Source organism: Stegastes partitus, unplaced genomic scaffold (assembly GCF_000690725.1).
Source record: "Stegastes partitus isolate 25-593 unplaced genomic scaffold, Stegastes_partitus-1.0.2 Scaffold420, whole genome shotgun sequence".
NCBI lineage: Eukaryota > Metazoa > Chordata > Actinopteri > Pomacentridae > Stegastes > Stegastes partitus.
In genome coordinates, this window is record NW_007578151.1 from 203,824 (window position 1) to 216,246 (window position 12,423).

Here is a 12,423-nt window from a genome sequence, read left to right on the forward strand (position 1 = left end):
TTTTAAAAGTCACTTGAAAATGCATCACTGGCAGTATCAAACCTCAGCAATGGGAATGGGGTGTATTTGAAAATCTTTGCTTTTTGAGCAATTTTGGTTCTTTTCTAGCTTTAAATATTAGTTAAATTCATGTTTGTATTTTATATTTCTGTTTAACTTCTTGCTTCTTACCCTCTGTAGCTCACAGCCCATAGAAGACAGGTGTGTCCGGAGAAACAGATGGTATGCAAAGATTGCAATGAAACCTTCCGGAGTGCTGGACTGCTGCGTGCTCATCGCCTGACCCAGCATCCCCGCCCAGATGTAGAGACTGCAGAACAGCCGGAGGACCCTTCAAAAACCCATCGCTGTAAGAAGTGCGGTCAGGGATTTGAAGCTGAATCCGAGCTTTTAGCGCACCAGGAGAAGTACCCTGAAGGTCAGCAATGCAACGGCAGCACTTCGGCCATCAAGAAACGTGGACGGCCAGCCAAAGCCGAAGACCCAGCCGTCGCTGAGAAAAAGGGAAAGCGGAAAAAGAAGGATGAGGCCGAGGTGTCTGAGGAGGCAGTGAAGGCCAGCAGCACATCAGAGCCAGCAGCAACCCCAGCAGAGGAAAAAGGCAAAGCAGGTGGAGCTAAGCGAGGCCGTCCTTCTAAAGCAGCACCAAAATCAGATACAGAAGATAAGAAAAGTCCTGAGGATGACAGTGAAGCTCCAGGAAAGGAGAAGAAACCTAAAGTAGATCTGGCTCCGGCCCGTCAGCACCCTTGTTCTGAATGTGACCTCACATTCCCCGGCTTGATTCAGCTCCGCACTCACAAGAAGGAGAAACACGCCCCGCGGAAAGCTCATCCCTGTGAAGAATGTGAAGAGAGCTTTGCCCGTCCCGAGCAGCTGGACGCCCACATGTCGCGGGCTCACGCCGTCGGCCGCTTCGCCTGTCCGACCTGCGGGAAGAGCTTTGGCCGTGAGCGCACCTTGAAAGCTCACCAGAAAAGCCACCCGGAGGAAAAGCCTGAAAACCCAAGTGCAAAGAGATAATTGAGATGTGGGGACTTTGCAGAAAGTGTATGGTTTTTGAAGATTTTAGTCATGAATTGTCCTTTTTTCTTTTAACCATGGAGATCTCATACTCCAGCTGTTGTTCCAGATGAGTTGGAAATGGTTTGGAGAATGACATTTTAGCGAGTTTTGGATTTAAAGCCGAGTTTGATGATGAGCTGTTGAAATGTTTGACAAACCGCAAACCGACGCATCTCCTAAATTGACTAACCAAATGTTAAATCCATCTATTACACCATTTTTTTCATGAAACATAGTTTATTTGTAAAGACATACTGTTTTGATTAACTTTTTAAATGATTTGAGTTTTTTTTTTTTTTTTTTTTTTTAGTGTGAACTGCGTTTGGTGTGAATTTATTACTTGGTGTCTTGAGTTCTTCAACTCACTTTGTGGTTTAAAAAATGTTTTTTTATCTTGTTTTTTTTTTCCTCTTTTTTTTCCAAACAGATTGGATAAGTACATATTTTGAAGTAAATTAGTCGCCTAGTAAAGATACTATGTTGGAATGTGTAGACAGTTTGTCAAAAGAAATGTGTTATGTACAGCTTCTGGGTCATATTGTGCATTTTTACAGTTAATATTTTGATTATGTTACTTTCTAAATTAAGTCTCATTGAGGAAGATTTTTAAAACAACATGATTGCGTTCTGCTAAATTTTATTTTGGCTAAGTGCTCCAGATTCAATTTGGAGTGTTCTGGCATGTGGGCAGAAAAGATCCACTATAATCCTGATTTGTCTTTCTGCTACAAATGTACTCCTTTATTTTTTCACTTATCAAAGTAATGCTCATGTCTTAGACATTTCTTAAATGGGACTTGTGGCTCTTTAATGCCTTAGAATCCCACAAGGAACTGTGTATATCATGTGTTATTCACTGATTGGATTGTTTCTCTCCCCACTGCAATGTGTCTGGACACTGCAAAAATGTAATAAATCATGCTATCCCAAGGGAGGCTGCTGAAGAAATAACTCGACTTTTTGTCTTTGTTCTCTCATCTATCTTCGGGAAAGATTGTCTGTGTTGATCACATGATTTGCATACTTAGACACACTCCGTATTTAAAGAGAACACGATATTAGCGCCTTTCTTAATAGTTTTATTTTTAATACATAAAAAATGGAATGTCCTTCCTATATAGCCTTGGCAATGCTGATATTATTTACTATGCTTGTCTATATATTTAAATACAATACTTAAATATACCTTATTTTTACCTTGTATAACCATTGTTATGTTTATCTCCTTTATCGATCATTTGACAGAGGGGGGTGATGGGGTAGTTGTTTCTATTGTTGTATTGTGTCTTTATTCGTTATCTGTAAAGCACGTTGTGTTGCATTTCTGTTTGTATGCAATGTTCTATAGAAATAAAGTCTGATTGATTGATAATGTTCAAATGTAAAGAAAAGTGAAGAAGCGCGTCACATTAATATGCGCATGCGCACGTGTGCTGCGGCTGTGACCTGTAATACCACTCCCAGACACCAGGAGCGCTACGTCGCCAGCGTCGCTGTTACCCCCCTTGTGCTGCTTCATTTGTTTTCCTTTTTTTGTCCTCTCCAATACACCGATGTTCGGCTGGAGTGAGTGTGCGGCTAGCTAGCTGCTTCATTCTAAACGCTCTGTTTAAACGTCGTGTGCGGCGAATTCTCTCGTGTTTTTGTCGCTCATAGTGCGTTTCTCATTAGCTTCGTGCTAATAAAAGCAGCTAACATCGAAGGTAAAGGTGGTGCAGCCACGCTTTGTCATCATCCCTCCCTCCTGCCAGGTGAGCTGAGGTGGCCAACAGCGCTGTAAGGTGTGTCAGAATGGGATTCCCGTGAAGATTGCTGGAAACGTTAAAAAGAGAGAAGAAATTCTTACACAGATGTCGACAGGTATGGGAATATTTGTGACAATATTATTTGTGCAGTTTATTAATAAGCCTCAATTTAACGTCTGATGCTATAAATATCAAATGGTAACAGAACCCCTGTCTCTCTCTCTGTTTGCCTCAGCCAGCAGTCATGTCCATTGAATACACCATTGATATCCAGCTGACAGAGTTGGGATTCCCAGATATCCTGCAGCCCCAGGAGGCTTCGGACAGGGAGACACCATGTCGCCCCTCATCGCCCGCTGACTCACCCAGTCACACCCCCACTTCCCTATCACCTGCACACAAACAAAGACACCTGATCAGAGATGGGAAGGAGGCAAGTACCGCAAAACTGACCTCAAACACCCAACAAAACACAGTGGTTTATGTGTCAGCACCTCTGGCCGACACGTCACCCGGTAAACAGTTAAATCCTACACAGAGTCCACAAGACGAGGCAGCTGTCAACGGGACCGAACAGTCAGAGCCGACAGGAGATGATCCCACTGCTGGAACAGACAGTCCCCAGCTGATGTCCGAACAGGACGAAGACGGTCAGGAAGGTGGCGGAGACGCTGCCAAAGAGGGATCAGCGGAGGGCCAGCAGGATGTGGACGATGACTCGGATGACAGCGAAGTTTCAGATGTGTACGAGGAAGAAGAGGTCGACGAGGAAGACGATGAGGAAGAGGAAGGAATAAGCAATGGTATGACAAAGTGGTGTTAGTATAATAACACACGTGCACTCAGATCAGATAACTGGGTTAATCAGGTTGTTTTAAAACAACCAAAATGCTGTACATGTTATAAGGCGGGTGACAAGAAAAATATGTGCAAAAAAAGCAAGACAGAAAACTAGTTAACACTTGCAAAATCAAAATATAAGTCAAAAATATAATGCTGAAAAGAGACAAACCGGGAAGATTAAATTCTAGAACACAATAAATAGAAAATATTCAAATAGTATAGACTCCAGCCTTCCCGCGACCCTCGTGAGGATTAAGTGGTGTATAGATAATGGATGGATGGATGGATATTCAAATAGTAGGACCACTAAGTGCAACCAAAAGTCATTAAAACATGCACATCTGGAGATTTTTCTTAAAATATCAATGGAGGAGGAGCATTTGATTAAAAGAGAGCTTTAAAGTGCTGTGCTAAGGTGTCAACACATGCTTGGTTTTAAATAAATAGAAGAATCTTAAAATTAAGGTTCAGTCAATAGTATTAATCTGTAGTGATGCTAGTATGTGTTCCTGTAAGTGTATAAAAGGTGCAGCACAAATAAAGTCAGTCAGGCCAATTTGCCAAATATAAGCATTTGGATACAGTTTTTTTTTTTTTTTTTTTTTTTAAGTGTGTGCTATTTTCCTTTTTGTCACAAAAAGATCCAAACAATCAAGTACTAACAGTGCAGCCAAAGTCTGATACAGCTTATATTTTTTTGTAGGGCTCAGTTGTTGCCTCAGAACTCCTATAAACACATGAAGTGACACATTTGTTCATGATAAACCTGGCCACTGTAATCCTAAATCTGTCGCCTATTTGTGTGAACGCTCACCAGCCCAAATATCTGTCAGGGGAAAATGCTGCTGTTGTATTTTGAAAGGTATAAGCCTGATTATACATCAAATGAAAGCACAAAGATTTAAATGATCTGCGCCACTTTTACCCAAAACAACAGCAAAAATTCCAGAAACTGCATTTTCTTACTTTGTAATACGAGTACATACGCAGCAAAATGATAGCATCTTGCATTTCCTGTTGTCTGTTGGGGCACATTTTTACTGACTCACGAGCTGCACACGAAGGATGATATCAGCACTTCATCGGTATCAGTATGACTGTAAAATGAAATATTGGCACTGGCCCAAATTCAACACTGATAGAGAGATAGCACCTGTCACATTTAAGGTTTACAGGTTTGTTTCAAAATGGTACATAAAATTGAATATGGCACATTTTACATGGACATTGTCTTCTTTTTTTTTTGTCTGGTGAATATGTACATTTGAAAAGCATTGTGTTTTTGTCTGCACCTGCCATTAGAGCCTTCATGATAAACTTAGGCATAATAATATGATAGTTTCACTGCAGGAGAGACCTGGTGCTCTCTGCAATTAGGTGGAAAAAATATGTGCATATAGCCAAAATAAATTGGAAAATTTGACCATAAGAGAGCAACAAAAAATGATTACGTTTTTAGTCTTTTTTTTCAAATAAAAACCTCGTTAAAAATGTATTGTGCAATAGGAACAACTGGGCTAAGTGCTGAGTGCCTCAGATACAGAAGGGAAATTAAAAAAAGAATCAAACATGGACGTGTTTTGGAAGTTTTCATGGCTTTTATTATCACCAGTGTATGTAACTCCTGATGTAAGATGTAGTCCTTCCTACTGAGTGTACATTTTCATTTATGATCTTCTCTCATCGGTTGACTTTCCTTCTTTGTCCCCCAGAGTCGGGTCATTCAGGTGACTACCGCTGCAGCATCTGCGATCTCCAGCTGCCCTCCCAATTCAAGCTCCAAGACCACATGAACCTGCACACAGGAGCGCGCCCGTACTGCTGTGCAGAATGTGGGAAGCGCTTCTGTCAGATATATAACTACCGCGTCCACCTGCGCACACACGCCCTGGTCAAGGTGGATCGCCCCCAGTGTCGCATCTGTCTGGTGAGCTTCCCAGCGCAGGAGGATCTGAACAGACACCTGTCGAGAACACACCTCGAGGATGAGTTTTACGAGTGCGACCTTTGCAAGCGCGTGTTTACCTCCCTGAAGGCCTGTGAAAATCACGTGCAGCTACACAAATGTATGCTGAACGTCGTGTGCGACGTGTGCGGCCGCAATTTCTCCTCTCCAAAATCCCTCGCGCGCCACCTGAAGAAATCGTGCCATCGCAATTTTAAATGCACAGACTGCACAAAGACCTTCACCAAGAAGAACGCTCTCCTGAAACACAGCTTCTCCCATCTGGGTTTGCTGCCGTACACCTGCGTCCGATGCCGCCGCCACTTCCGCCTGGCTAAGCTGTACCGCCAGCACAAGTGCGAACCCGAACGCATTCACTGCGTGGCGTGTCTGAGGGAGTTTCTCAGTCAGGAGGACTTCCAGCAGCACAAAAAGGACACAGGCTGCTGGGGCAACCAGGAGAGGAACGTGACGACGGATGAGATCAGGTGTTTGGAGTGCGGACAGAGATTTGACACCTCGGAGGAGCTGAAGAAGCATGCCGGGGCTCACCAGAGGGTGTTGAAGTGCGCTGAATGTGGGAAGGGGTTCCGCTCGGCGTTGCTGCTAATGTCCCACATGGGCGGTCACGCTGGCAAGTCGCCCTGCCTTTGTCAGAGCTGTGGGCTGGGCTTCCCCCACCAGCAGAACTACGACAGCCACCTGAAGACCTGCGGACAAACACCTCCGACTGTGGTGAGTGTAGGACATTATGTTGACCTAAGAGCTGAACCTCCACTGCATTAGACTACATTTGACATCATGCTTTACACTGCTGTGCAGACTTCCTACGTTCCAGGCAGCTGAAGCTTTAAGTTCAGCACAAACGTTGAATGAATCGACTTTATTTGAGAGTCAAATCGCAGTGATATGAAAATGAGTCGGGCTAGATAATCCATCCCTGTACATGAAGGTAGCCTCATCTGCTGTTAGACTGATGGCATGTTTGGACGAGTGGTTGTAGATTTTAAACACTTTTTGAAATAGGAAGTGCAAAATTTATACAATTCATTTATTTCCAGTGACTTAGTTTACATGCAAATTACTGCCTTGGTTTTGATTATTATTTGGGGCATGAAATTTGAACAGAACTTCCTGTATCCACTATACAGGTTTCTGTGTGCAGGTGTGACTCGATTTCTTAACACGTCAGTCCTTCATTTCTGTGCAAAAGATCAGAAGCTTGGATCAGGTGTTCACATGTATTGTTGAAAGTTAAGTCATACGTGATATGAACATGTGCAATTAACACATTGCAAAGGGCTGCCGGAAATGCAGTGAATAAGAACAGTACCGTGTGTGATGTGAATGTTATCCAATTGTATTTACATTATTTGGCCAATCGCATGAAGCCCCAGTTAGCCATCATGCTTCGATAAATTTGTGCCAATTTGTTGACAAGTGCAAGGTTAGCTAGCATGAAGTAAAGAAGATCGAGGAAATCGTTCATGTTTTTGTTGAGTTCGGATCAAAACGTGTCAAAAGGAGCGCCAGGGAAAAATTAAACTTCAATTTCCTTTCATTATCTGTAGTGGGAATGTTCTGTTGAAGTATTTGTGTGCAATTTGTTCAGTCAAGTGCACAAAATTGTTAATTTAATGTCTTCATTAAGTGGACATAGACCAGGGGTGTCCAATCCTGGTCCTCAAGGGCCACAGTCCTGCATGTTTTAGATGTGTCCCCATTCCAACACACCTGATTCAAATAATCAGCTCATCATCAAGCTCTGCAGAAGCCTGATAACGATCCTGATCATTTGAATCAGGTGTGTTGGAAGAGGGAAAAATCTAAAACATGCAGGACTGTGGCCCTCGAGGACCAGGATTGGACACCCCTGACATAGACTATCCAATGTTTGGCCCTTCTATTAGCAGCATACCTATTAAAGCAGAAAGATTGTATAACTAACATACTTCGGCATTTGTTCATGTATCACAGATCATCTTGTCATTGCAGTATTTAACGATGTTATCCATCGCAGCAGATATTCCTCCTGTCATGCAGACACACTCGCATGCTTCAGTGATTGTGAGCGCGTTCACATGTGTGCTCAGTTTTGTGTCTTATTCTGGTTTTGATCTTTCGATTGCTGCAAGATGTTTTCAGCAACACCAGAAACCTGGTTATTCATGTGCCTGCAGGGATCAGTCTGAGTCAGGTTTTTGGTCATCTCTGTGTAGGTGTGTCTGGATTTTTTCCATGTGCTGTTCTAACAAAAATGCTCAGGAACCAAAATAGCATGCCACAGTATCCCGGGTTTGTAACAAGCTGCCATATCCAGGTTACTGAAACAATGCAAAACCAGAATAGTAGAAAAAACACTGAATTATAATCAGGATACTTGTACACAGGTAGACTCACTCATTTCTACTGGGGTCGCCAGGTGACACCATATATTATATTAGATGTTGACCATTTTGGACCTCCGTAAGGAATGCATTGCATTGTAATGAAGAAAAGTTTAACTGTGCATCAAGCAAGACAAGCTCTGTTCCCCATTTTCAGTCTGTATTTTAAGCTAGTTGACTACTGGAGGAAGCTTCATATTTAATGTGCAGATGAGACAGTGTTACTTTATTGCAGATTGGCATGTGACGCTTTTGTATTGCTCGTCAAATGACCGTGACGTTTTCATTGCCTTTGCCATTCCAGAGCGCTCCCAAGAAACGGCAGACCTCGAAGAGCTCTTTACCCGAGGCGAAAAGACCCAGAGCAAAACCCGACTCGTCAAACATGGCCGCTGCGCCTGCTGTTGTTTCAACCAACCCTGCTGCACCAGTTCAGGATTGCAGCAGTCCAGGACTTGTGACGGCGGGTGTGTCCGCTGGCTCCGCTCCATCAGACGGGGTTTGGAAGCTAACCCTCAACAAACAGCCGCCTCCTGGAGTCGAACTCGTCGTGTTTGTTCCTGTCTGTCCGACTCCAACCAATGGGCTTCCACTCCCGTCTGCAGTCCCTCAGACTCTACCTGTTACAGCTATGCAAGCCCTGCCGCAAGCATCCTCCCCGCTTGTTTCAGGCAACCTTGGACTGAAAGCTGCTCTCGGAGCCCCCCTGGATCTCGTAACCGGGATTAAACAGGATCCAGAAGCACCTCTGGATTTGTCTAAGAAGCGCAACTCGTCCGAGTCTGCGCCGACCAACATTCCTCTTCTTCCTGTTAAAAGTGAGCCAGAAGAGTGTGAAATTTCAGGGCAGGTTAATGGTACTGGGAGGCAAGAATTTAAAAACCACAGTACAAAGACAGACACGTACACCGAGGAGAAGCGGTTAAAAGTCTCCTCTCTTCATGCTGACACGGCATCATCTGGACCAATAATGGATATAAAGAGTGAGCCTCAGTCACCTGGTGCTGGTCTCGATTTGTGCTTATCCAGAACCAGACAACTGAAAGACTGTCAGCCAGACAAAGAGATTAAGATGGAAGTTGACATTTCAAACCCTGTCTGTGCTGATATGGAGACATGAAACAAAATGAGGAGAGAAAAAGAGAATCATGCTCACATTCCCGACTCTGCAACAGAAGCACACTCCATTTTACTCTATCTATAGCCACTTAAACCAAATGTGGAGGTGATATTACACAGCCAGAATTATATACTCATGAATGTTGTATACATTTCTGTCTAGTTAGTAAATCCACCATCATACGGTTTGATGATAAGTCAGGATTTTTCCTCCAACTACTTTTGCCACTCGTATGAATAGACCCTGAGAGCGTCTACAGTTACTGTAATTTTTGTTTTGGTGTACGAGTTTTATTTTTTTCATTCATCTGTAAACAAAACATTCCAAGCTTTAGTTAATTAAAGCTTTTTTTTTTTTTAATAAAATGGGTAAGGCTTGTGGACTGGACCCACGCCTATGCAATGTTGTGCAGGGTTTCTCTCAGCGTTAAAAAAAAAAAAATCTTCCTGGTTTCTGACATTATTTCCTTATTTTCTTGTGGAGAAACAGAATCTTTTTGGTTTCTTTCATGTATAATTGAATGAAAACGCAGGATTTCTTAGTCTTCAACTGAATACTTAGGGGGTTTTTTTTGTATAGGAACTTGACCTTTAGTACTATGTGAAATATTTGATGGATTCATTAGGATGCTACTGATCAATAATAAGACATTTTGTCACCTTGTGATTTGCATTTGCTGAATCTGTACATTCTGCAGGTATATTTTGATGTTTTTCTAAAGGCAAATAAACATTTGTCCTTGATGCAAGGTCCTTCAATAACTTGTTGGCATCAGTTCTTTTTCATCCATAACCTGCAGTGTTGACTTGTGCTTGTTTTAAGAGAGAGATCGTACACATAAATGCGTGTTGCTAAGCTGCACCACACACATCAATCAGCCACAACATTGAAACCAGAGTCAGGTGAAGTGAATAACATTGATTATCTCATTACCGTTTCACCTGTTTAGGAGTGGGATATATCAGGCAGCAAGAGAACGCTCACTTCTTGATTTGTTTGAAGCTGGGAAAATGGGCAGAGTGACTTTGATGAGAGAAATGTTTTGCTGGGAAACTATGAATGCTACATTTATGTGGATGCTACTTAGACACCTTCATAAACGTTGCTGCAGATCACGTGCACACCCTCATGGCAGTGGGATTCCCCGATGGCCTTATTCAGCAGAATAATGCAGCCATTGTTCAGGAACATGACACAATTCCCCAGATCTCAATCTGATCAAGCAAATGCGGGATGTGCTGGAAAGACAAGTTTGATCAATGGCGGGACCTGCTGCTAGGTGCCTCATACGTTTAGAGGTCGGTGGAGTTCATACCTCGAGATTTAATAACTGTTCCTGCAGATTTGTGCCGGTAATGCCTGGTTTTACAAAGATTCTTCATCAGCAGCATCTGTCATTGCAACAGAAGTCTCAATAGAGCCCACAGCTTCTCCTGCAAGAGGATTTAGATCTGGTAGCAGTTAATTAGGGAGCCTTGTAGCAGTGCTCACTAACTAAATTAACACACTTTTGTTTTGATCGGAGAAAGGAAACAACTCCAACGTCTAAAACATTGGCTCTTGCATGGCAGAATTTTGGGAAAATGTAGCTGAACTTATCAATCATAATACTTCAAGTGATTCTCTCAGTCTAACCATAACGAACTGTGGGGACTAGAGAGTTTTTACGGATATAGAAATAAACACATTTACAGGTAGGCCTCAAATTATTAATACCTTTGCCAATTTTAGATTTGTAGTGAATATTTATTATAATATTTATATTATTTATTTGCCCTAACAGATAATAAACTATGGAGCATACTGAGCCTTTTTGGTGTTGACCCTAATTGCAGTTGACTGACTAGAGAACAACTGCATCAGCTGTTTTTAATTTATAGGATATTAGAATGCTCTAAAATTACCAAAATAATTTGGAAATCATTTAGAAACTGCATTTTGTCAAATATTGCCAATGCTTTAATGGGATATGAATCATTTTGGACATGGCATTCAAAAAAATATTAAATAACATTCATCATGAACGCCTTCAACACATTGTCTTCCCGTCTTTTGTCGCTTTTATGTCGCTTCCAGCCGGAAGAAACCGAACAGTCAAATAAAAATTACATATAAATACAAAAATAGGCATGAATGTAATTATTTGACAAATGAATGCAAATGACCTAAATCTAATTTATTATTTGCTGATTTACTAAATTAATTCTCATTTGAAATATGCCAACTTTAAAATCCATCTGTCTGCAATACCGGATTAAAAGAAAACGGCGCTTGAAAGAAAAAGAACTACAACTCCGGTCACATGATCAGAAACCCGGAAAAACAAAGTCAGGTGACCGGAAATTGTAACTGGGCTACATGGAGCCGAGGTGTAGTGATGTAATAACAAACGTGTGCATTTATTTATTTTATTTTATGTGTTTCTCTCATTGTTTTTTTCCTCATTAAAGCTGGAATATTAAAATCCTCGCAGTGCGGCTGAGTCGTCGTTAGTTCGCGCTCATGGACAAAGACAAGTGTAGCGACGTTGTAAGTAAACGAGACAGATTTTTCTTTTTTCCTCCTAATTTAGCTCAACGCTGTATTTGTTAATTCTGAGAGGAGTTTTAGTAACCTGCGCTTGAGTGCGTTGACATGCAGCCTCTCGGTGCTTCCCTCTTCAGCCTGGTCAGTGCTCCTGGATGGAGATGCACCAGTTCATCGGTGACCTTATCACATCTGGAAACTCCTCCAAAAGCCAGCCAGATGTGCTGAACGCAGCAGCGTGGGGTGTGGCGGCTGCAGCTGCTGGTTCTCTGGGCTTCAAAGCTGCTTCACTGGAACCTCTTCAGCCACTTCGACCCGCCCAGGACAAGTCAGAACCCGGCAGGCAGATCCAGCCCCGGGCGTCCCAGAGGAAAGGGGAGGCCAGAGACCGGAGAGAAGGTGGGAGCTGAGCAGAGGGGGTCCTAGGGGCCCAGAAATCTGACGACTTTAACCTGATATATTCCCCATTTTCAGGTTATTTCAGAGTAACTTGCAGCATGCACATGGTCTTCTTTTCTGATTTGGAGAAAAACTAAAAAAAAAAAGATTTTATATAGATGTTTAGTAATTATATGAATTCAGTAAGTATAAAAAGTTAGTTACACTTAGTTTTCCAGCCTTCAAAGTGGGACCCATAAAATCAAAATATGCTCATATTCATTTTTTTTCCTAGTTGCACTTTAGGAACCATTTTAAAACTGTCTGCTACTTGGACAACACTATCTACCAATATTTTTGTTTTAAACGTAACACCAGATAAAACCAGATATTGCTCAGAAAAAACAAAACAAA

General features: G+C 42.2%; 1 protein-coding gene across 1 annotated transcript in view; it reads left to right on the plus strand.

Annotated features, from left to right (window-relative positions):
* The window catches only part of LOC103360203 (uncharacterized), a 33,649-nt gene that overhangs the window by 17,651 nt on the left and 3,575 nt on the right, over nucleotides 1-12,423 (plus strand). The window contains exons 8-13 of the mRNA XM_008285885.1: nucleotides 181-1,011; nucleotides 3,046-3,613; nucleotides 5,366-6,333; nucleotides 8,290-9,102; nucleotides 11,599-11,634; nucleotides 11,769-12,030. Coding sequence (XP_008284107.1) covers nucleotides 181-1,011; nucleotides 3,046-3,613; nucleotides 5,366-6,333; nucleotides 8,290-9,102; nucleotides 11,599-11,634; nucleotides 11,769-12,030 — 3,478 coding nt within the window. The remainder of the gene's footprint in view (nucleotides 1-180; nucleotides 1,012-3,045; nucleotides 3,614-5,365; nucleotides 6,334-8,289; nucleotides 9,103-11,598; nucleotides 11,635-11,768; nucleotides 12,031-12,423) is intronic.